The sequence below is a fragment of the Hippoglossus hippoglossus genome, chromosome 3 (genome assembly GCF_009819705.1).
Source record: "Hippoglossus hippoglossus isolate fHipHip1 chromosome 3, fHipHip1.pri, whole genome shotgun sequence".
Lineage (NCBI taxonomy): Eukaryota > Metazoa > Chordata > Actinopteri > Pleuronectiformes > Pleuronectidae > Hippoglossus > Hippoglossus hippoglossus.
Genome location: NC_047153.1, coordinates 15,196,022 through 15,218,711, shown reverse-complemented (window position 1 = coordinate 15,218,711; position 22,690 = coordinate 15,196,022). Strand labels below are relative to the sequence as shown.

Below are 22,690 nucleotides of genomic sequence, written 5' to 3'. Positions count from 1 at the left end.
ACAAAAAGACGCAAAGAAACTGGTCTGAAAAAGAAATACAGCCACTTTATTCAAACAAATTACAAGTACATAAAAGTGAGAGTTGAGCAGTTGTGTGTTGGCTCATCTAAAGGAAATGACATTACCATCAATGGTGCTCTGACCTCATATTCACAGATCAAAAAAGTCAGTGTATGAAACTGTTTAACAAGCTAAATGTTTAAAAACCAGAAAACATTGTGAAATATTCAAAAACTACCAAAGTGTCATTGTCACCAAAAACATTTCCATCTGAATTGAAGAACTTGAATCCTCCCCCCGTTTCCTTTGCAATACTAAAACCCAACATTTAACACGATAAAGCAGACATGCCATTTTGTCACAAATTAAAATCTACAACTCAGCTTTCAGTGCAATAAAACATCACAGATAAAACAAGTTTAAATAAAAAAAGTCCATCTCCAAGCTAATTTTGTTCAATTTCTCTAAAAATAAATCATGTAGACATATTTTAATACAGCATGTTATTGTCACACAGAATGCAAGATTTGCACTTGAAGTCCTTTGCTACAGAGATGCTCCTGCTTCTGCTGGGCTGGTGGAGGCTGTGCCTGGATGGGTGTAGATTTGGATGTGGACAGTAAGGACATGTCCCCTCTAATGTCAAGACTTTGCTGAATTCTCCTTAACACTATATTTACCCATCTCAGATGATAGCTGCATAGATCCATAAGTGGATCAGGAACACAGCTCCTACTGCATGTGAGTCATTAACACATGAACATTGCTTGTTTAACTTCTCTGTTACTTTCAGGCATCATTTTATCTTGAAAATCCTGCTCAGCAGCAGCTTGAGCAACACAGACAGACGGGCTCAGTGAGAAGTTCAGAAGCTGACTGAAAATAATACCGAATATATTTTTGACAGACTTTGAAAATGAGTTTGATTATTGAGTGTTATGTTTCCCAAATCAACAAACTGAAAGTAGGACAGAACCTCTGGTGAGATTTGAAAATGGCTCACACTCAAGCAATTTATCTTCAAGGAGTTATACATTTATTCTCTTGTAAAATTCTCTTAATAATCTATCACATTTAAATGTTATAATAAAAAACGCTAAAATATATTATAATAATCAAAGTTACAACATCAAACGCTGTCTTCAAGTTAACTTCCTGCTCAGAACAAAGGCACCGGTAAAAGGGTTTTTCAGATGATCTATCAATTATGTCATTAAGACAAAATGAATCTTATGGATGTTAGATTGTGAATAGGACCAGTGGCTACTATCAGTCTAAAACTTCCACACTCACACACAACAAACACGAACAGCTCTGGTGGCCGGATTTGGACGCCACTGTCTCGACTGTCGGGGACAGCGGCCGGGCAGCACAAAGACAAGAAGATAGACAGAGATTTATTAGTACAATTCATGAAGACAGGACACAGCATTCAAATGATTTTTTCTTCTTTTTTTCTAGTTGATAATATATGAAATCAACCATTTCCTGTTCGTTTGACTAAATTGATGTATGTGATGAGGTTATTTTGATCAATTGTTTCTACTCTTTTCCAATCAGGACTAAAGCACGGTTCACAGCAGGTCTACGTCTTGAACCTCTGGACAGGAAAATATTTAGGTTCATGCTAAAACTTCAACTAAACTTTTTTTTATGCAGAATACAAATTATATATATATATATATATATATATATATATATATATATATATATATATATATATATATATATATATATATATATATATATATATATATATATAGTCTAGACGTAAGACTTTGTCACCTGGGTAAAATTTGTTTTCACTTTCATTTCAGTACAAGCAACACAAAAGGACACACAAACAAATCCTGAGGTTAATGCAAAACCAGAGGAGCTGCAGATGCAAATATGAAATAAGAGTTCATAATGTCTCTTATTGACTTTTCAGTTTAAAAAAAAAAAAAGGCTCTGAATTTAAAGCCAAAACACAACACATGTGCAAACGCTGACTGTGAGTTGAATGTCTCATTAATAAAACCAAGGGTTAAACCCTGTGTTAATGCTGTTGACAGACGCACCTCATACCTGTTTCTGAGTTTGTGTGTGTGTGTGTGTGTGTGTGTGTGTGTGTGTGTGTGTGTGTGTGTGTGTGTGTGTGTGTGTGTGTGTGTGTGTTTGTTTGTGTGTTCTCACCTAAAAACAAAGTGGCTGCTCCTGTGACCCCCCCATATGCAGTAAGGCTGAACTGAGCCCGGCCTTCAGCGCTGAGTAGTCGGGCTGCTCAGAGTACTGCAGAGCCATCACTGCAGTCAGGAAGCTTTGAAATGCACCTACACCACAATACACTGATGATGAGCTGATGGTATCTAATCACACACTTTTTATACTGAATCCTAAAAACAATTGAACTCACTGGAAACTCTCGTCTTCCCAAAGCAGTGACTCAACAGTGCAGGAACATCATCCATGTACCTTACAATGAGAACTTTAATTATGTTTTTGTACTTTGTTTGGTAATACTGACATTTAAAAGTATGTGGGTTGGGATCAAATCTCTCACCTCTGTTTGTGGGGGGCGACCTGCTCTGGTTGACTGAGGTCACTCCACGGGAGCGGACCAGTGTGCCATCGCAGCATGCAGTAACCCAGTGACTGCAGGTCGCTGCGTCGAGACGGCGCTGAAAACAGAAAACACAGAGCGATGACAACAACTGTTTCCATATAACAACGTCACTGCTTTTTATTTCCCATGATTCATTTTCACCATTGATTCCTTTGTGTTTGTGTGTCTGTTCTTTGTTCAATGTTTGCTTTGTTCCTTGTGTTATTTTTCTCCGCTTGAATCTATATATGAAACTTTTTTATTATATTTCGGGCCCATCTTAAACAGGATCCTCCTGCAAGACATATTGCATTTCAATGGGAGCTTCCTGGTTACATAAAGGATAAATCAATAAAAATAAATGTACCATAATAAGTCAAAATAGAATAAAATAAAATAGGTTGTACATTAAAAGATATCACAATCAGCATAAGACCAGATCCTATCAGTTTTATGATGTGCAGCATGTGTGTGCCTGACAGCTCTGCAGACAGATGGACCGTGGGAGGACTGCAGCTGAAGGAAGAAAATGAATCTGGCAGTGTATACCGTACGGTATATGGTGAAAGGATGATTTCCCTGACAACGACAGGAGGGTTTTACTTTGTGGATGAGGAGTGTGTTACACACCTGCTCCTTTATGTGCGTCCAGGCTGATGAACTCTATGTTGCCCTCATGTGGCGTCCTGCTTAATTCTCGGTACTCCACGTGTTTGCTTCCTGGACAGTACCTGAAAGCATGGCAGTATCCTCCGAGGTAAACCTAACCCCCCCCCCCCCCCCCCCACACACACACACACACACACACACACACACACACACACACACACACAGAGAGAGAAAGAGAGAGAGTGGTCAGTGTATAACACATTTCAACTGTCTGACTGACAGTACAGTCAGAATCTTTCTCACCTGTGATGTCTGTCCTGGTCTGATGTAGATGTTTTCTGCGTTGATATCAGCATGAACGTACTCGTTTGAATGGATGTACTGCAGAACATCTAACTGCAGGGAGAGAGAAATGTTAGTTTATTACGAAAGCAGCGATAAGTTCTGGTTCTGTCTGACAACCAGTAAAGTTTACAGATGACACGAGACTCACTAGTCTACAGGCGAGCTGAAGAACAGCTTTCTCAGCCAGACCATCATCTTCATCAATGACAGACTGCAGAGATTGGCCCATGTTGGGGACAATTAGAAACCTATTAAAAAAAGAAGAACATACAAGCAAAACCCAGGTTAATGTAAAGTACCTTCGTATTGAGTGAACACATTCACAGATAAACTTTACCAGACCTGTAGGAATCTGCATGAGGACCAAAGCCGACACAGGAAGGAATCCCCAGAAAGTCCATCTTGTTTTGTTTGATCCATTTGTCCACTAGAGAGAGAGAGAGAGGCGATTTTAACAGGAGGGTTATTATGTGTCATACATATGAAAAGTTACACACATCACAAATCAGAACTGCATCTAAAAGGGTTAAAGACTTGATTTTTCCACTACGCTCTGAACAGATGAAACGAATGGCAGACACTTGTTTTTGATGTTGTTTAATTACATCACAAGGGAAACTTACTAAACATAAATGAAAAACACTCTACACCCTCACCAGATGCAGGTTTAGCAGCTCTCTGCAGAAAGTTCTGCTCATTGAAGAGTCGTCCATCTTTAGCTCCCTAAGAGGAAAACAACTTTATTGATCCCAGTCAGTGAAATTAAACTGAAGAGAACTGAAAAGCATTGATTATGGAAAAAAGAGAACAAATAAAAATAAGATCTTTGATGGCAATATAAATAAGTAAGTGATTATACTTATTTTCATCATAATAACAACATTATTTGAATGAAGAAACTCAGAACACTTACCAGTTTGAGAATGTGATTCGACTCCTTGGATCGTGAAGCTGTTTGAAAAACTGAAAAGGATAGAACAATATAATTATCAGATATTCATAATTTTTGTAAGGTTAGAATTGAAACTGACAGAACTATTATAATTATCTTTTTTTTCAAACCTTTTATAAATGTGATCAGATTATTATCATTAATTCTTTTGGCCATAATAATCGTTTCTTGTGAAACCCTTAGTTGGATGTAATCTATCTTGTTTTAACGTTTGCTTGTGCTTCAAGGAGTTGAGACGTATGAATATTATTCTGGAACAGTTAGCTAAGTTTGCCTAGTAGTGATGATAATCAGACCGTTTATCTGCACCACTCGTTTTCTCTTGTCTCACCTTCGTAGATGATTTCCGTGGAGGTTTGACTGAGCAGTTTCATCAGTTTCCACTTCTTGCCCGTTGTGTCTGTCATTTCCTCGCCTTCCTGTAGCGGCTCCACAGCGGACGCATTCTTTGCCTTCTTAGCTTTGCTTTTTCCAGTCGCTGTTCATTCATATAAACATTATCCTTAAGTGACAGTCTCAGTACAAAATAACTGATTTAATAATGCTCGATAACAATTATTTTTATCTATGGGAAAAAAGATTTCAATTTAGTATCAGCAGGTGTATGTGAATCTATAAGATTCAGACTTAAGTGTAAAGATGTTGACGTAAGCATGTTAATCTAACTATCCTCTGATGGGAGGCTGAACATGAGTGGTAAGTTGAATCTGTATGTGGTGTGGTGTCGCTCACCTTTAAAAGGAGACCTGGAGATTGGTGAGGAGACTGGAGAACGTAAAGGAGAGCCGCTGACTGTCGATCCCTCTGCTGTCTCACATGTTTTATCAGTCAGCTTTTTTCCTTCTTCTACCTGCTTCAAAGCAGGACTGTAGAGTTTGGCCTTTCCCCTGACTACACATGGAATGCGGCCAACATAGATACGGATTAAAGAACAGAGCATGACAGCAAAGAAGACAGAGCCTGTAGTATTGTATGAAAGAATTAATAAATAGATGCTTGTTTCGTGTTTCAGCTCACCAGGCCGAGGAGTTTTAACAGCAGGAGATGTTGAAGTCTCTAAAGTTGGTTCTACCTCAGCGTTGACTTTGAAAGTGACTTTGTGCTGCTTTGGTGAGGATGTTTGCAATCTAACGATATTATCTGTCCATACAAAACACATATTTCATTCATCAATATGTATTATTTCTGGTCAAAAAGTGTTTAAATATAAATGCCATGCTGGTAACTCTGCTAACATATATAAATAACACACGGGCACTTCAACAGTCTCCTCACACTACTGAATGTACTTTATGTACAGCCATTCGCAGTTTCACTGTACCTGCCGTGTGTACTTAGCAAATCTGGGTTTTTATTTGTATCACCTGCAGCTCGTGTTTAATTTTATCGACGCTGTTGAGGATTTGAGAGTAATTTTTTACATCAGAAAACTAAAACAGAAATAACTTTGGGGTGAAACTGGTTTCAGATTTTAATTACCTTCAAACTTACCATCTCTGACAGGATGAGTGGACGGCACCACAGGTGGAGTGGCATCTTTAAAGTTGTCCAGTTGCAGCGAGTTACGAGTCTTTCGAAGTGCAGGACGAGTTGATACTGAAGTTGATGTGAAACATGCTTGGGCTGTTGATTAAATGAACGTATGAAGCTTTAGAATCAAAATGTCTAGAATCTATAAATATGTCAAATTAATTACTAATAAAATATTGCCAAGATATGTACCCTTGCTTTCGATTGGCTCACAGCTTGTGCTTGAATCGCGGGTTTCTTTCCAAACAGATGTTGCTCTTTCATCTCCTTTGTACGAAAAGAAACTTAAAGAAGCAGCTGAGCTCACAGCTCCAGGTTCTTCAGCGGTGCAGGGAAGCTGCTCTCCACAGGATGGACAAAACTTGAAATCAGGCTGCAACTTCGTCCCACACTGGGGGCAGAAACGGAAAGGCATCCTGCTTCGAGGATATCTGCTTTGGTAAACATATGTACGCATAATCAGAAAAATGGCCCCGCTGTAATAATATATGTATATTAGGATATTATATTTTTAGATTATTAATACTCAAGCAGTCATTTGTAATTGGATGTCTCATCGTTTCGTTTATAATAATTCAAAAAATAGTAGAAATGGTCACTGCAATAAACCAGAGCCCAATGTGACACCTACACAATAGTCCAAACCTCAACAAACACAGCAAATTGTCCCATTTGTGAAACAGGACAAATGAAATGCTTCTAAGTTTCATAAGACAATAAATAAAAGGGTTATCATAATCATTATTTCACCTCTACTCGTATATATACTGTAAAGTAGTTTAATCAGGACGATATGACGAAAACGTATACGGAGATAAAGATTTTCATATCTGTCAGTATCGATTATTATCTGAATAAATATCACATTATCATTATTCTAAGTTTAAAGACTGATGTTTACTCCTGAGTGAAGGTTGTGGTTTCAAACTCTTCTTTCTGAGCAGAGTGAGAAACACAGCTAAACATTTTACAATCTGCGGGAGAGATCAATGCATGAGCAATATACCGATTAGTAGGAGACCTTTGTGTTTTACTGCCTACAGTCAGTTTCCTCATTAGTGTCACCATTTCACTGCCTGACCAGATGTGACATATTAGGGCACAAATGGAAAAACTGAAGGTTATCTCTGGTCAATGTTGTTCTCTTAGTTTGAAAAGAGAGTTTAAATATGAAGATACGGTTAGCTACTGTTAGCACTGTGCTAGGAACACGTCAAATAAAACAATGGATACAAAGGTCATGGTCGTAACATTAAGTTATTTCAATGTGTGTCACTTTCCGTAAATAAATACAAATACTGACGTCTGAAGTCTTTCTATAGCAAAGACCGAGCAGCTGAACACGGAACTGAACGTTGCAAAGATAAAGACACAGCTGCTGAGCTTTAGACCCAACTATCGTCTTGTTAGTTTAATCTTCAGACTCTAGTAAAAACCTCGGTGACAAATGCACGTAAATAATGGTCAGTAAAAGTTTGTTTTGTTTCCAAAACAAAAGAGGAGACTTCAGAACCTTCATCAGAGACAGTCCCTCAGGCTGCTTCTTCTTCTCCTCACCGGATATACGCTCCTGTCATCGCAGAGATGTGCTGCCCCCTGCAGGACTTTAGAGCAGCTGCTGGACGGCATGACTGCTCGCCAAAAGTCTCCATCGCCCTCTGGTGGCTGGCTGCTGTACACGTCGTAAACCCCGCCTCCTCTATGTCAGTGAATGGGATATTTACCAAACAAAACAAAAATAATCTAAGTACACTTCAAGTAAAAGTTCAAGCGCAATTTTGTCTGATAAGTTTGGTTTGAATTAGTTATTTGATGCTATAAAAATGCGGTGAAACATCATGATTGACAGCTGTGACTGACTTCCGATTGGTCACTGCAAGATGGCAGTGTTTGTATCCGAGATATTTTGGCTTCATTTCTGGATAGTGGGAGGAAGTGGAGATGCATCGTCCATCTTTATCTACAGTTTCTGGTTTAATCAGCTTTTTTTATTTCTGCGACTGATGATGTGATGTGGAGGCAGTCTAAATTCAAAATGGATTTAACATGTTTTGTCAACAGTGACAACATTAACCAGGTTATATATTTATTTACAGCATACTGCCGCCATGAGCCTTTCATCTGTTGGATGTTACAGTATACAAATAACATTATAAACTAGGGCTACGTTGTAGCACTAACGGGCCCAAGCACATGCATTTTGAAGTTAGTGGAGAGAGCGATCAATGACCAAGCGTTGCATGCGTTTTGCGCACTGCAGCAAGGACAAATGCTTCACTTCCTGTGTCCGTCACACGGAAAATCCGTCCGTCTGTCCGTCCCCAAAAAAAAAAAAAATACGCAAAGACAGACGGACGAAAAAAAAAAATATATATTAAATCCGTCCGTCTGTCCATCCCAATTTTTTTTAAATAATACGGACAGACGGACGGACGGATTTACTTTTAGTTACTTTTTAGTTACTTTTGTACTTTTAGTTACTTTTTAGTTACTTTAGTACTTTTAGTTACTTTTGTACTTTTAGTTACTTTTTAGTTACTTTCGTACTTTTAGTTACTTTTGTACTTTTAGTTACTTTTTAGTTACTTTCGTACTTTTAGTTACTTTTTAGTTACTTTTGTACTTTTAGTTACTTTTGTACTTTTAGTTACTTTTTAGTTACTTTTGTACTTTTAGTTACTTTTTAGTTACTTTTGTACTTTTAGTTACTTTTGTACTTTTAGTTACTTTTTAGTTACTTTTGTACTTTTAGTTACTTTTGTACTTTTAGTTACTTTTTAGTTACTTTTGTACTTTTAGTTACTTTTTAGTTACTTTTGTACTTTTAATTACTTTTTAGTTACTTTCGTACTTTTAGTTACTTTTTAGTTACTTTTGTACTTTTAGTTACTTTTGTACTTTTAGTTACTTTTTAGTTACTTTGGTACTTTTAGTTACTTTTTAGTTACTTTGGTACTCTTAGTTACTTTTTAGTTACTTTTGTACTTTTAGTTACTTTTTAGTTACTTTGGTACTTTTAGTTACTTTTTAGTTACTTTAGTACTTTTAGTTACTTTTGTACTTTTAGTTACTTTTTAGTTACTTTCGTACTTTTAGTTACTTTTGTACTTTTAGTTACTTTTTAGTTACTTTCGTACTTTTAGTTACTTTTTAGTTACTTTTGTACTTTTAGTTACTTTTGTACTTTTAGTTACTTTTTAGTTACTTTTGTACTTTTAGTTACTTTTTAGTTACTTTTGTACTTTTAGTTACTTTTGTACTTTTAGTTACTTTTTAGTTACTTTCGTACTTTTAGTTACTTTTTAGTTACTTTTGTACTTTTAGTTACTTTTGTACTTTTAGTTACTTTTTAGTTACTTTTGTACTTTTAGTTACTTTTGTACTTTTAGTTACTTTTTAGTTACTTTTGTACTTTTAGTTACTTTTTAGTTACTTTTGTACTTTTAGTTACTTTTGTACTTTTAGTTACTTTTGTACTTTTAGTTACTTTTTAGTTACTTTTGTACTTTTAGTTACTTTTTAGTTACTTTCGTACTTTTAGTTACTTTTTAGTTACTTTTGTACTTTTAGTTACTTTTGTACTTTTAGTTACTTTTTAGTTACTTTTGTACTTTTAGTTACTTTTGTACTTTTAGTTACTTTTTAGTTACTTTTGTACTTTTAGTTACTTTTTAGTTACTTTTGTACTTTTAGTTACTTTTTAGTTACTTTCGTACTTTTAGTTACTTTTTAGTTACTTTGGTACTTTTAGTTACTTTTTAGTTACTTTTGTACTTTTAGTTACTTTTGTACTTTTAGTTACTTTTTAGTTACTTTGGTACTTTTAGTTACTTTTTAGTTACTTTGGTACTCTTAGTTACTTTTTAGTTACTTTTGTACTTTTAGTTACTTTTGTACTTTTAGTTACTTTTTAGTTACTTTGGTACTTTTAGTTACTTTTGTACTTTTAGTTACTTTTGTACTTTTAGTTACTTTTTAGTTACTTTCGTACTTTTAGTTACTTTGGTACTTTTAGTTACTTTTGTACTTAAAGTATCACAAATTACAAAAAAACATTAAAAACAGCTACAAAAAATAGGACCTGATATCAACTGCACTTAGGCCCATATAAAGCCCATAGTCAACATTGTCAGAACCTATTATATAAAATGAGATTCTACTTCAGTGATTACATAAATAGAAATGTTTATTTTTGGACACAATTTACATATTTTGCAAATGCAAGTGTGAGACAATTGACAACATCAAACATTTCAGTTGAGACTTTTGACTAATACGATCAAATTTTATTTAAGTGAACGATTTTATTTGTTTTGAAATAGTGAGTGAAACATCAAATTCACAATTGTATACAGAAATAGAGTGCAATATGATTTTTGTGTGAAATTACAGTTCAGAAAAATAACCCCAGTGTATATATTCTTTCCATTTTTGTAAAATATAAGATATAGTTGTATTATAAACTGATCCTCAGCATTGGCATTTCAAATGCATCCCATAAGAGAAACTAAAGTGCAGGCCCAATTTTATTTCCTTACTTATAAATCTTGTCAATACAAAATCTATCAATATCAAGATGACCAGATTGAACAGGCTACTGTGTTGTGCTTTAGTTATCATCCCATTAAGACCTGAAACACACTTTCTCAATAAAAGGTTTCTATCACACATTTGAAGCCCATTGTATTATTTCTTACAATGTATTTAATGAGAATATGACCGAAATAGTAAATACACCCATTGAATATGTGGCATTTGCTGTGTGAGATACATGTAGCACCACAGCCCATTTCCCCTGAAGATAGCATTGTACTTTATAAAAGTGTATTATATTATTCTTCATGATATCAGCCGAGGAAGCAAATACTTAAATACATACAATGTGTGATTTAAAGCTGTTGCATTGTAACAAGTGAATAATGGCAAAAATGCAGAGGATCCAGGTAAGGTCAGCCTCACCAAAGCTGGTTTTACTTGATTTTCACAGAGTTAGACTCTGGAAGCTGCCGAGCAAAATCATTTAATCATTACAATGTTGAAGATGGAAATTAAATCTCAAGTTTTGTCATTAGTGACAATAATTGTTTGACTTTAGATGTATTTAACATGGAGCCAGTAGGAAAAAAAGTCACTGAGCTAAGCTAAGTGAGCGAACTGAAACTGATATTTTAGTATAAATTTTAAAATCTAATTCAAGAAATTATTTTTCTTCAAACTATTAAAATACACACACAAGCAACAGTGAGATTTAGCATTAACTTTTCTTTCTTAAAAAATTATATTATGAAAATTTGAACTTCTATTTGTGTCTTTATTTGTTGTATTTGTGCTTTTTTAAAGCAGGATAAATGACCTGAAGTACCAGACTCCTGGTTCACTTCTCAGTTTTCTCTATTGCTTATGTTATTATTGGCCAAACCAGTTGCTGTACATAATCAAGTTTTCATGACTAACTAACTGTGTTACATAATTCATGTTTTGCAGACAAACAAGCACAAGAACTGAGTCAGAAAAGCAAATTGTGTGTAGAGAGTCCAAGTACAGTAGCTTGTGCTGGATGGTCAATGTGAGCTATACTTTTTTCTGGCAGTGGCACATGTGAGATTGTTCAGCTGGACATTCAGCAGACAATCAGTTTCACTGGTTACATTTAGTTTTCTAAAAGCACATATCCCTCCAGCAAAAATCAGTGACTGCAGGTATCACAGTCAATATTTATCTGGCTGCAGGAAGACAAGTAAAGGAGACTTCTTTCTTGAGTTAAAACCAGTGAATCCACGCTAATCTCACAGAAAGTATTGATAGAATATTTATAGCACTTCTGGCAGGGCTGCGCTCTTTGCTGCAACAGGGAACACAAAGTTTATACAAAATGTGATCAGTAAACTCCAGTGATGAAAAGATTGACATTTAAGCCAGGCAATAAATATCCAATACTCACAATCAAAATTAATGAATAACATGAATCCTTGTGAAAATGTCCATATTCAAGAGATCTGTACTGACAAATAATATAAGGTGTCAATAAAAGTATGCACAGTTTATGGAGCAATGGGCACAAATTACTGTTAAGTTTGACCTAACACAGAAATAATCCTCTCACTTTGTGAAACATTGAATGTGGTTGTCTTCCTATTTTATCGCCAGTATCAAGGACACACATATGTAACTTAAATGACTCCTCATCATTCTAACATGCACATTTGCTCCGGTCCGAGTTCTCTGGGATTTCTGAGTTGGTCAGTCCGTTAACTCGGACGGTCCCGTCCGGGATCCACGACTTGTCCACACATCGTTCCATCCTCCTCATGATGAGGTCCAGCAGGACGTCCACAGCCTGGCTCACATTCTCCCCGTTAGCAGCACTTGTCTCAAAGTATGGGATACTGGACAGAAGAAAACTGCTGGGTCACAGACTGATGCTACCAATTACAATGAAACACATCTCTATGGGTTAAAATAAAAATAAAAATAAAATAAAAAGGTAAAAGGTAGAGTAATCCATTGACTTTCTACTTTTAACAAAAACTACTTATCTAGGTTAAATTGTTCAAAACTATTGGGTTTCAGTAATTACACTGTAGTTTTACAAAATAAAATATAAATAAATGAAAAAAAAATATATACACTTAGGTTAATTCTGTCAGTTTGGGTCCTCGATGCTATGGCATATTAGCTTTGGCTAACAATGACAATGACGCTTGACAACATTTTGCTGGTGTTTGGTGATCTCATACGATTTTTTATATAAAGAAAAATACAGAATATAATTAACCTGATTCTTTCAGGTTTAAAACATAAATCATAAAGCGTAGACTCCAATGAAATAAAAAATAAATCGCTGAAATCAAAACAAACATCAATCAAACATTTGATCATTTCTTTATGATTTACATGATGATTAACAACAAACGTCTGTGTGGAGAATCATTATTATGCAGGAAAATGGGCACATGGAACAGGCGGTAATGCTGTGAACCAGTTAACTTAGGGTGACGACATGTTGTGTTTTACACTGTGTTTTATTCTGAGGACATTTAAAACGTGTTATAAAGTTCACATCCTCTACGATATCTGTGTTTTTACTTCAGGTGTGTCTAATGGGGCCAGAGCAGGATATTTTACACATGCTCAAATATTTGCCTTTCGAGGAGGACCAGTTCAGGCAGACATTCTCCTGCACAGACTCTGGCAAACAATGCAGCCACTGCCTTCTTGACAAATGTTTGAGGGAGAGGTTCATGTACAGATGGATCAAAACAGTGACATACCCGTACTTCTCTGCCAACTCTCGTGCCTCGTCTTCTTTCACCGCTCTCTGATCCGTCAGGTCACATTTGTTGCCACATAGAACGATGTCTGGATTTTCGCAGTATGCGTGAATCTGTAACTGACCTGAAAGACACATAACATTTAGTTTTAATGTGATTTTTACATTTAGGTGGAGCAGAGTTACGATGCCATCAGCATTTTTTTGAAACTGCAGAGTTTGTGATGTAAAATAAAGAGGTGAACTGGAAATTAAACACATAACGCAATGGAAAAAAGCAGTAAGAGAAACATTCCCTCTCCTTACAGTAAACACAACTCAGACAAAGTTTGTCAGGCGTCTGTAACAAGGAATTAACGAAGATAAAAGTGCTGTGGAAGTGGATTAAGTAAAACAGGATGTGACTCGCAGCAATGTCGTTATCCATCGGGGTGTTTCACTGTCCTACGCCAATGTGGTAGACATCGCCAAACCCTGCTACCATTAGTGGATCATATCCACCGGAAATAAGATATTTGAGCAGAGAAAATGCAGCAGATTTGGGCAAAATAACATTTGCACAAAGAGAATTTTAACTGGAAGAGACACATTTAGCACACGTCTAACAACAATCTATTATCGGATGCTACATGAGCCAGACTCAAAGCTTTTGTGAACAAATAACAAGAAATCTAACAGAATGAAATGTCGTTTGCACTCGTATTTCTCTTAAAATAAAAGATTTGTGTGGTGATTATCTGTAGAATCATCAGCTTTAATGACAACAGATGAACGTACTCATCCAGTTTCGGACGTTGAGGAAACTTTGCTCATTTGTGAGGTCAAACAGGAGGAGGAAACCCATCGCATCTCTGAAGAACGCGGTCGTCAAACTCCGAAACCTAAAATCATTCAGAAAAGACTTCATGAGGAATGGAATTACTTATGATAAAGACACAGGAGAGGTGATATGATATAGGAGTTTCAGTAAGGTGATTAAGTGCTTCATGTACCTCTCCTGTCCGGCAGTGTCCCACAGCTGCATGTGGATCTTCTGCCCTTTACCTGAGGATCCATCTTGACCTGAGGATTTGTAGACCTGAGAGAAAAAAAGAAAAACGTAACATCAAAAACTAACAGGACCTTCTCTGCTCTACATTTACCAGCTAGTTATAAAACAAGAACAAGGACATCATCCTGTTGTGGGAACACGATTAAGAGCACTTGCCTCCACTAGAAAAAACAAGTACAACTAGTGAAAGACAAGAAATACATGGCAACACCCATCCAGTTACTCATGTATGCATTTGTTTGAGCTGTAGCGAGAAGTCAGAGGAGAGCAACCAACAGCCCGGCCTCAAAAGAGTAGCTCCTGTTGCTATGTCGGTAATATTGTTATATCTGCTATAGACCGGAGTTTACTCAGCTACAAGTGAGTGACTTGAGCTCACAGGAGAAGTGTGGTGGGGAGAGAAGTGACACACACAAAATATAAATAGGTTTCAAGGCAAATTCAATTTTAAACAAATAAACTTTTAAGGATTTACAGACTAAACAATATGTGTGTGAGTTTTGTTTTTTTTGGGGGGGGGGGCATTTCACCTTTATTGATAAAAGACGCACAGCAAAGGGGCTGAGGTGGAACCGACCGGAAGAGGACTCAAATCTCTTTAAATATGTGTTTATATGTATCCGAGCCTTGTGCCGTGATCTCACACATTGTCATAGTGTGTGAGGACACAGTATCTATTTCTGCACCAGTAATCTCTGTCAATCAAATATCAAAATCAGTACCTACATACATGTTGCAATGCAGAATACAACACTCATAAAAGGTATCTTGTTTATTCATGAATAAATAAGTCAAATATAAACCCTGCATTTCAGTGCTTTAAAAGATTAAACAAACCAGATTGTTATAAAAAAAAACATTTGTAATCCCAAAATGAGCAGCATTAATCTGCTATTTGATAGTAAAATATATGTGTTTTGTTATTAGTGTTCCATCCTCATCCAACAGTTCAGGGAGGGACTTTAATAAAAAGGGCCCAGTGTTATTTCACATTTAATTCCTAATAATAATCTCCACATGTTTTCTATCATCTCTTCATCAGTGCAACAAACACTTTCCTCAGCCAGCAACCAGGGGAGGGGTTAGGGGGATGTTTGAAGTCACATTGTAATTAATTATTGTGCTTTAACCATGACAACTATTTGTGGCGTTTAAAAAGAGCTGCTCTGAAAGTGGCGATTTTATAGTTAATGCAACTTTTCAAATCACTTTACTTTGGAAGATATTCTCATGCAGCATTAACCTGCTGTAAATTTTAATCGGTAAAGAACCGATGAAAGACGTGAAATGAAGAGAAATTAAAGGGAACTGAAATTCAGTAAGTAAACAGAACTGACTGTTAATGTCCTGTATAGTCGTGATAAAACAATTAGTCAGGCACATTCCTGCAGGAGGAGGTCAGCAGCATTAGAGACGGAGTATTGAGTAAATATGAACACTGCTCAGCTGTTTGCCAATGGCATGAAGTGTTTATTCTTAAGGAGGGTTCTGCTCACCGACATCAGTCAGTGCTCAGATTTCTGGTGCAACCTTCATCAGTAGTCTTTTGTTACACCGGTCTTACTTAATGGTGTAGGAATGCGTTAAAGCTCTTAATTAGGCAACAACAAGAGCTTGTGGAAACACTTAGAAGCAAGGAAATGAGTTGAGCGTAGCATCCACGTGTGCTTTTACCGCGCTAACAACTCCACTCTATCCTTTATTTTACTATTTCATTCAAAGGCGATTGAACCTACCACTCGTTTTTCTCTGAAGTCTATCCCGACTGTGGTGATGAACTTGGAGTTAAACGTGCCATCTGTGTATTGGTAGAGGAAGCTGGTTTTTCCCACGCCGGAGTCACCGAGGGCTAGGAATTTGATGAGGTAATCATAGTCCCCATCCGACATTGTGAGTCCTTAATATCTGAAACGCACAAACAAAACAAATCAACAATCACACTCGGTGCCACAGAAATATATCTGAAATTGAAACGTTTTTTTTATTCCCCAGATGACAACAGTTGGAGCAAAACCCTAACAATCTACATCTTATCCAAGCAATTAAACATCAGCCAACCCTATACATCCATGTAATTATGGATATTTAAATAATAAAGTGACAAACTATATTTTTAAGGTCAATAAATCCCATGAAGAAAAAAAACCTGACAATGAATTGATGCTACAACAACTGTCTGTGTAGCCAAATCCTGATATAACTCATTACTCTGTGCCACAGGATTCAATTATTGTCAAAACTTTATATTTAAAGTCTTTATGTAAAACTAAATAAATAAACTAAAAGCTATTAAAAAACATCTCAATCAAAGCCAGTTTGTACAGCACACAGTCCTGAGAGGAGGCAACACAAATGGAAACAGCTGAGAGTCAATATATTTGTCTCCAAACACATAATCAAACCACTTTTTCTTATTATATGTTGAATAAACAATAACGATAATACTGCCTATCATCTTTAAACATGTTCCTTCCTCATTCTGGTTCAGGTCAACAGCCAGTCAACAGTCAGGTTGCAGTTTTACATCCATGTCCGTTCAGACTAATACATGCAGTGGAGCAATGGAAGGAATTTCAGATCAATACAAACAACCACAGTTTAGAGGTGGAAAAATGGAAATATGGTCACAATCTCCCCTTGTGTTTGTGCAGAACATTACGATGTCACAGTGAAGTTGACATTTGCACTATTCGATTTAAATGCCAGCACTGCCAGAATACTTATCCTATTTAATATCTGTGTGAAATTGTCATAACGACTATGTAACAGTAACAGTTATGGCCCAAATAAATGTGTTCATCACCTCATCCTCGGGTCTGACCGAATGTTTGTGCCACAGGTAATGACATTTCCTCCACATCCCTCAGAATATCACGTTCATAAGACGGACTCAGTCAGTACTGACATCATGAATCTAGTGTGTAACATCCTTTACTCTAGTATTATGCAAGACCTCTGCAGCGTCCACCGCACGCTGTTGTGGGCTAATGTGTGTAACGCAAGATCTGTTTCATGTTGCTGACATGGTGACAGGAAACATTTTAAATTCACAGTCACAGTCACATAACAAAACAGAAAACACTTGAGTTTTCTCACCTTTTTACAACATCCAGAAATTAGTAGTAGAATGTAGTTTTACACAGTAAATGTGGAAGTTATTTTAGTTAAGGAACTAAGTATGAAATTATTCTCACATTTACACATCGAGTATGAGCAGCTTCCTTTGATATCTACTTGATGCAACATTCTTGTTACTAACGGTCGACTAATTCTAGTCAAAACAATCAGGAGAGAGCGCGGATGCATCATGTGACCACTGCATAGAAAAGTTTTCAGACAAGTCTTAAATTCTTTCCGTGTAAAACCCACTGGACCTTTCATCTGGAGACATAAGCTGCTTAAGGTCTCGTGCAAAATCAAGATCCATGATAAATGTGGTCAGATGGAAACAGCATCTTTAAGCACTGAGCTCAGCCCAACGAACCCTGGAATATGTTAGACTTCTATTTAAATCCTTTAAAAGCCATAGTTCTTTTCCATCCGGGCGGCTCGACTTTAGACGATGAGCTCAGCCACTAAGAGACAAATTCTGGAAACTCCTGCTTTAATGCGATGATTATTTGTGTCTGACATTCCTTTTATCTTTAACAATATCCTCTCAGGTTCCTGCTTTGACTTGATAAACTTTAATTTCTAATCTAATTACCTGATTACTGATCTTATGATTTACTGTTGGGATTCAGTTTCTAACTCTGCTTTATGGATATATAATGATTATCTTCGCCAGGGAGGTTTGTTTGTAAGCAAGATTGCATAAAAACAACAGAAAGGATTTCCAGAGAACTTGGGGGCAGGATGTGGTATGGGTCAGGGAAGGATCTGTTGAATCGCAGCTCAGATCTTCAACATTGCATCATGTTCTTTAACAACTTCACCATTTCCCAAGGGTATAATTCATGGATTTCGATGAAAAATGATTTCTATGTACAAGTGTGTGAAATGACTGCTTGGCCTCTCGTTTACATTTTCATTTCTCACTGTGAGGCAAAGCAACCAAAAATCCATAGCTGGTCACATGATCCCCTTAAATAACCTCCCTCACTGTAAACTGTCACCGTACAGTGTAACATTGCGAAGCAGCTTTGTGTCAGTCAGTGAAAACCACATTCCTCACCTCTGTACATGCATCTTCAAATTGACATGTGAGCAAGAACGCTAACTTAAAACTTTCCGTCTCATTTGATCTTTCGGTGCACCACTTTCCTCTTGTCTTTCATTCAAAGGCCCTGCCAGCAAGTACACCATGCCAATGTATTAGGTTCAACTAGTAAATGCTGCATTTGTGGCTGCTAGAATGTTCAGTTTTGTTGAAACTGATATGTTGATTCACATTTATGATCATTATGGACGTGGCAGTTTGTGTGAATCTGTCCTGCACCTTATTTTTTGGTCCATGATTCTAAAAATGTTTTCGAATCCATTCATATCAACAAGGACCAACCTCCATCCTGATCATAAAGTGAAATCTGTGTCCGTCTAAAGTTGTTTCACTAACACCTGAACATTATAAACTCCACAAAGGGAGCATGTATTGTTTTAGCTATTTGTACCTAATAAACACATCAAAATGTGAGCGTGAAAAAGCTCCTTTCATACATTGGGTGGTGGAACAGTCTTGTTTAAAGAGCTTAGTTATAAAGTGATCCAACAGCTGAGGGTCGAATTAATCTGCACATATAAATTACGATACTACCCATGTTACTCTTATCAGTATTTAAAATCCCTGACACAAGCTTAAGTAACTACATGTTGTGTGGTTCAGTATAAACAGGCCCTGGAAGTGACGCAGTAAAGCTAAACCACACACATGCAGATTGTGTCAGCAAACTTCTGCAGACTATAATCAGGCTTTTTAGACGACTCTGTTAGAAAACAAGAACTGGTATAATCCCATGTTAACCAAAGTTATCTTGAAAATAAAGTAAACGATCATTCATAATTAAATACTGTATGTCTAATACACACGTTTAAATTTTGCGAAGCCTTTTACTCACAGCGCACTTCTCGGCCCGATCACATCTGTGAAAGGGAAGCGAGCTCCGATGGAGAGTGTGATCTTGTTTGAGGAAAGAAAACATAGAGTGTAGCAAGCAGTCAGAAAGAACCAGAAGTCGTATCCTCTTTACTGCCTTAACACAAACCTCTCTGAAACAACAACACCCCCACCTGCCTTGTGAACGTAAACACAACAGAGCTGGTGAGAAAAGAAAGAGACATGAAGACGTTCAGAAAGCTCCTCTCTGAGAAACCTGACTGTTCTTACCGATTGCCATCTTGATAAATCAACTTTAATTATTACTTTTCATACGTTAGGAATCATGAAGGATACATTATAGTCTTATAATGCAGAACTTCCCCTCATGAGGAAAAGGCCTCACAAGCATCTGGACTAAATTTATCTGTGTTTTTACTGACAACTAGAACTTTTCTACCCAGGAAGGAAGCAACATCTTCAGGCTGGTGAGATGCTCCGTGTATCAGATCGTATCAGCTTTGATGGTATCTTTTGAGTTTCAATGAAAGTATGTCGCTTATTACAACTGAGAAGATAAAAAAGTCATTAACAAAGAGGAATGCAATATTTATTTCTCCTCAAAGCCGATTAGCTGAAACACCATGAAAAACTAACACCATGTGATGTCAGTAGTACATCTTTATAAAATTATCACCGCTCACTGTGACAGAGTAGCCATCGGTGCTGATAATGAATCGGGGGGTAAACTTATACAAGGTGCATTTTACTACAAAAATGTGAGTCTTAAAAAATGACTACAAACTAATCAATGATCATTATAAATACAATGTGCAGAAAGAGGGAGAGGCAGCGATCAACAGGTTCCCATAACGCATTTTGGCCTCGAGTGTAATAATGCCCTGAGTGCGAAGACTGAATAACACTGTGGCATTTAAAAAAATATTTACATCAACATCATCCTGTGTTGCAGCTGCATTTGCAGAATTAATATGTGAATTAAAATCCATGTCTGCATTGACCACCGAGGGTGTAAGAAGACTGAGTGTTGGTATTTTCCTAAATAACATGAGTTCTGTAAACTACACCAGTGGAAGCAGGACTCCACCATGTTGGACTGTCTAAATCAGAAGCAGCAGAAATGGCCTCATGTGTGTTATCATTTATGTTTTCTCTGTCCTATGATTCTCTATCTGTAACTTATTGAAAATGTCCTCCATCTTGACCAGAACGCTCGGGACAAATGTTGAATTGGTCCTAAAGAAAAGGACGTTATTATGAAATATTGGAAATCTCCTGCCTCACCATCTTTGTGTGCCTGGCTAAAAGGTACCATGTTTTTCCTGAGCCTTAAAAAGATTAAATAAGCACTTTGAGGATGTTGGGATCATTTCACTAGGAAATAGCAACCTTTGGTTTCATATTTTAATAACCTGCCTGTATTCCTCCTGATTAAGGATTACTCTGTACTCCCCTTGTCTGATTGACACACCATTGGACTGTTGTGATCATCCTCTCAAGAGGGAGTTTGAACTTTTGCCCTCAGGCCACCGTTACAGGGCGCCCGTTCGGAAGACAAAAATACTTGTGTAAGTGCTATTGATATGCTTAACAGAAATTAGCACAAATTATTTCCCCTTGTGGGAAAATAAAGATAAGAAAGGTGAGATAAAGATAATACTGTAGTGTTGTAGGAAAAGTAAATCCTTAAGTTTGAATTGTGGCTAACGGTGGGCGGGTTTATTTGCTTGTTTGTTGGTTTTTTGACATGCCTCGTTTGTTAAATATGCTAATATATATATTTAAATACTGAACCTGTTCACCTGTATTCCACATGTCTCTATCGATAAAATGAAGAAAAAAGAAAAACATATCATCTCTTACAACCCTTTCCTGTGTAAATAGAGTTTTAAAAAGCAGAAGTTGGGAAGCTCTGAGCTGCACCTCGCTATCTGTTGGGCAAACTCCTGCAGTGGGAGTGAACCTGGTAGCTGTGATTAGCAGGCGTGTATACCCACCACCAGCCAGCAAACAGCCGAGCGGAGCAGCAAACACAAAAGCAGCTTTAATCATTTGTCAGGGAGGAGTGGAGGAGTGGAGGACCCACCCTGGGCAGCCGTCCAACTCAGAGGCTGGCAGCTACCGGGGAAAATCCGGATATGCACATACCACTAACTTCAGTTTAACTACTCCAGAAGAGAAGGGTGCAGCACTAAGATGATGAGGACGTACATGGAAAGACTTTGAGCATGGGAACACCAAGCATCTTTAAAAGCTAAATATCTGCTAAGGAAAATACCTGAGGGCTTATCTGCAAACAAACAAACAAACAAACACTAAAATCAATTAAGTGAAACAAACAGAAAAACTAATGACCCTCAGCTGGTCCTCATGTGGTTGCCAGTGCAGGTCAGGTGACCTCTCAAACAGGAAATAATCACCTTTTAAAAAAAAATTAATATGGATCCTGAACTTAAAGGAAACGTGTCTGATCCTCTGCCACACGTACATGTGTCCACACACGCCTCAGACCAGTGACACATATGAAATCTACTTGAGGAGACACGTTTCCACTGGTGTGAAGGGGTTGTGATCACTGCTATTGAGCAAGTGTGGAGGAGAAGTGGAGCAGAGGATGATAAGCAGGTGGAGAAATGTTCCCACAGCTCTGGCTGATAAACCGCGGCTCAGCCGACATGACAGCGGAGGTGGTTGTAGCCAGAAGTGAGAGATAAGAGTGTGATAAAGTCACAGGAGAAGTTTCCAGAGTGAGCCTCGCTCCTGACAGATGCTACAACCTGCGCTCGGGCTGCGTTCGTCATGTTATTTCCTGAAAACAGTGTGAACACTCACCGGCCCCGGGGCGTCGCTGCTGCCGCTGCCGCTGCTCTGGGTCCTGGGGAAGTGGATTTCACGTCTTCAGAAGTAATAACGAAGAGCTGGAAAGTAAATGGAGGAGTTCTTCACTTTGAGAGTCGCCTGTGATCCATGAGTCGACTGCTGCTGCTTCATTAACACCGAACACCAGCTCCTCTCTGTCTCCGACACTCAGCTCCTCCCCACGGACCGATCACTCACAGCCGGATGAGTGAAGGGGAAACGGGCGGTGCAACACTTGTGACAACCAGAGCTGCTGCGCCTCCACTGTAATAATACACATACGTTACATTACTCATTACTTTTACATTACTCATTACTTTTACATTACTCCCTACTTTTACCTTACTGATTACTTTTACATTACTCATTACTTTTACTTTACTGATTACTTTTACATTACAGATTACTTTTACGTCACAGATTACTTTTACGTTACT

At 37.4% G+C, this 22,690-nt stretch overlaps 3 protein-coding genes across 8 annotated transcripts in view; 1 reads left to right on the top strand and 2 right to left on the bottom strand.

The window, feature by feature from the left end:
* The window catches only part of pigb (phosphatidylinositol glycan anchor biosynthesis, class B), a 33,128-nt gene that overhangs the window by 1,326 nt on the left and 9,112 nt on the right, over positions 1–22,690 (top strand). The window lies entirely within an intron of this gene.
* On the bottom strand, positions 26–7,607 carry vrk3 (VRK serine/threonine kinase 3). Of its 3 annotated transcripts, none has more exons than XM_034581068.1 (16): positions 7,534–7,607; positions 6,213–6,451; positions 5,982–6,113; positions 5,508–5,630; positions 5,223–5,381; positions 4,822–4,968; positions 4,452–4,501; positions 4,195–4,261; positions 3,881–3,965; positions 3,687–3,786; positions 3,497–3,589; positions 3,215–3,347; positions 2,543–2,660; positions 2,396–2,454; positions 2,176–2,312; positions 26–1,346 (listed from the first exon to the last, which is right to left on the bottom strand). In XM_034581068.1, exons 2-15 carry the CDS (start codon positions 6,433–6,435, stop codon positions 2,176–2,178), a joined length of 1,626 nt encoding a protein of 541 aa, XP_034436959.1. In that variant the 5' UTR covers positions 6,436–6,451; positions 7,534–7,607; the 3' UTR covers positions 26–1,346. The 3 variants fall into 3 exon arrangements, with proteins under 3 accessions (XP_034436959.1, XP_034436958.1, XP_034436960.1); XM_034581067.1 differs by having other exon boundaries at positions 26–1,365; positions 6,213–6,466; positions 7,329–7,600; XM_034581069.1 differs by having other exon boundaries at positions 6,213–6,454; positions 7,534–7,600.
* rab27a (RAB27A, member RAS oncogene family) lies at positions 10,189–22,596 on the bottom strand. Of its 3 annotated transcripts, none has more exons than XM_034581073.1 (6): positions 22,227–22,596; positions 16,078–16,246; positions 14,283–14,368; positions 14,068–14,171; positions 13,292–13,415; positions 10,189–12,406 (listed from the first exon to the last, which is right to left on the bottom strand). In XM_034581073.1, the coding sequence occupies exons 2-6, from the start codon at positions 16,228–16,230 to the stop codon at positions 12,211–12,213; spliced, it is 663 nt and encodes a 220-aa protein (XP_034436964.1). In that variant the 5' UTR covers positions 16,231–16,246; positions 22,227–22,596; the 3' UTR covers positions 10,189–12,210. The 3 variants fall into 3 exon arrangements, with proteins under 3 accessions (XP_034436964.1, XP_034436966.1, XP_034436965.1); XM_034581075.1 differs by lacking the exon at positions 22,227–22,596 and adding an exon at positions 21,606–21,755; XM_034581074.1 differs by lacking the exon at positions 22,227–22,596 and adding an exon at positions 19,396–19,458.

Bases quoted from the DNA above. Each gene is read 5' to 3' on its own strand.
- rab27a (XM_034581073.1), bottom strand. From the start codon at position 16,230: ATGTCGGATGGGGACTATGATTACCTCATCAAATTCCTAGCCCTCGGT. The intron at 14,172-14,282 runs GTACATGAAGCA...GAATGATTTTAG, and splicing joins GACACTGCCGGACAGGAGAG to GTTTCGGAGTTTGACGACCG. The intron at 12,407-13,291 runs GTATGTCACTGT...TCTTCTGTCCAG, and splicing joins GAGTTGGCAGAGAAGTACGG to TATCCCATACTTTGAGACAA.
- vrk3 (XM_034581068.1), bottom strand. From the start codon at position 6,435: ATGCCTTTCCGTTTCTGCCCCCAGTGTGGGACGAAGTTGCAGCCTGAT. The intron at 3,590-3,686 runs GTGAGTCTCGTG...CTCTCCCTGCAG, and splicing joins TTCAGCTCGCCTGTAGACTA to TTAGATGTTCTGCAGTACAT. The intron at 2,455-2,542 runs GTGAGAGATTTG...TCTCATTGTAAG, and splicing joins GTCGCCCCCCACAAACAGAG to GTACATGGATGATGTTCCTG.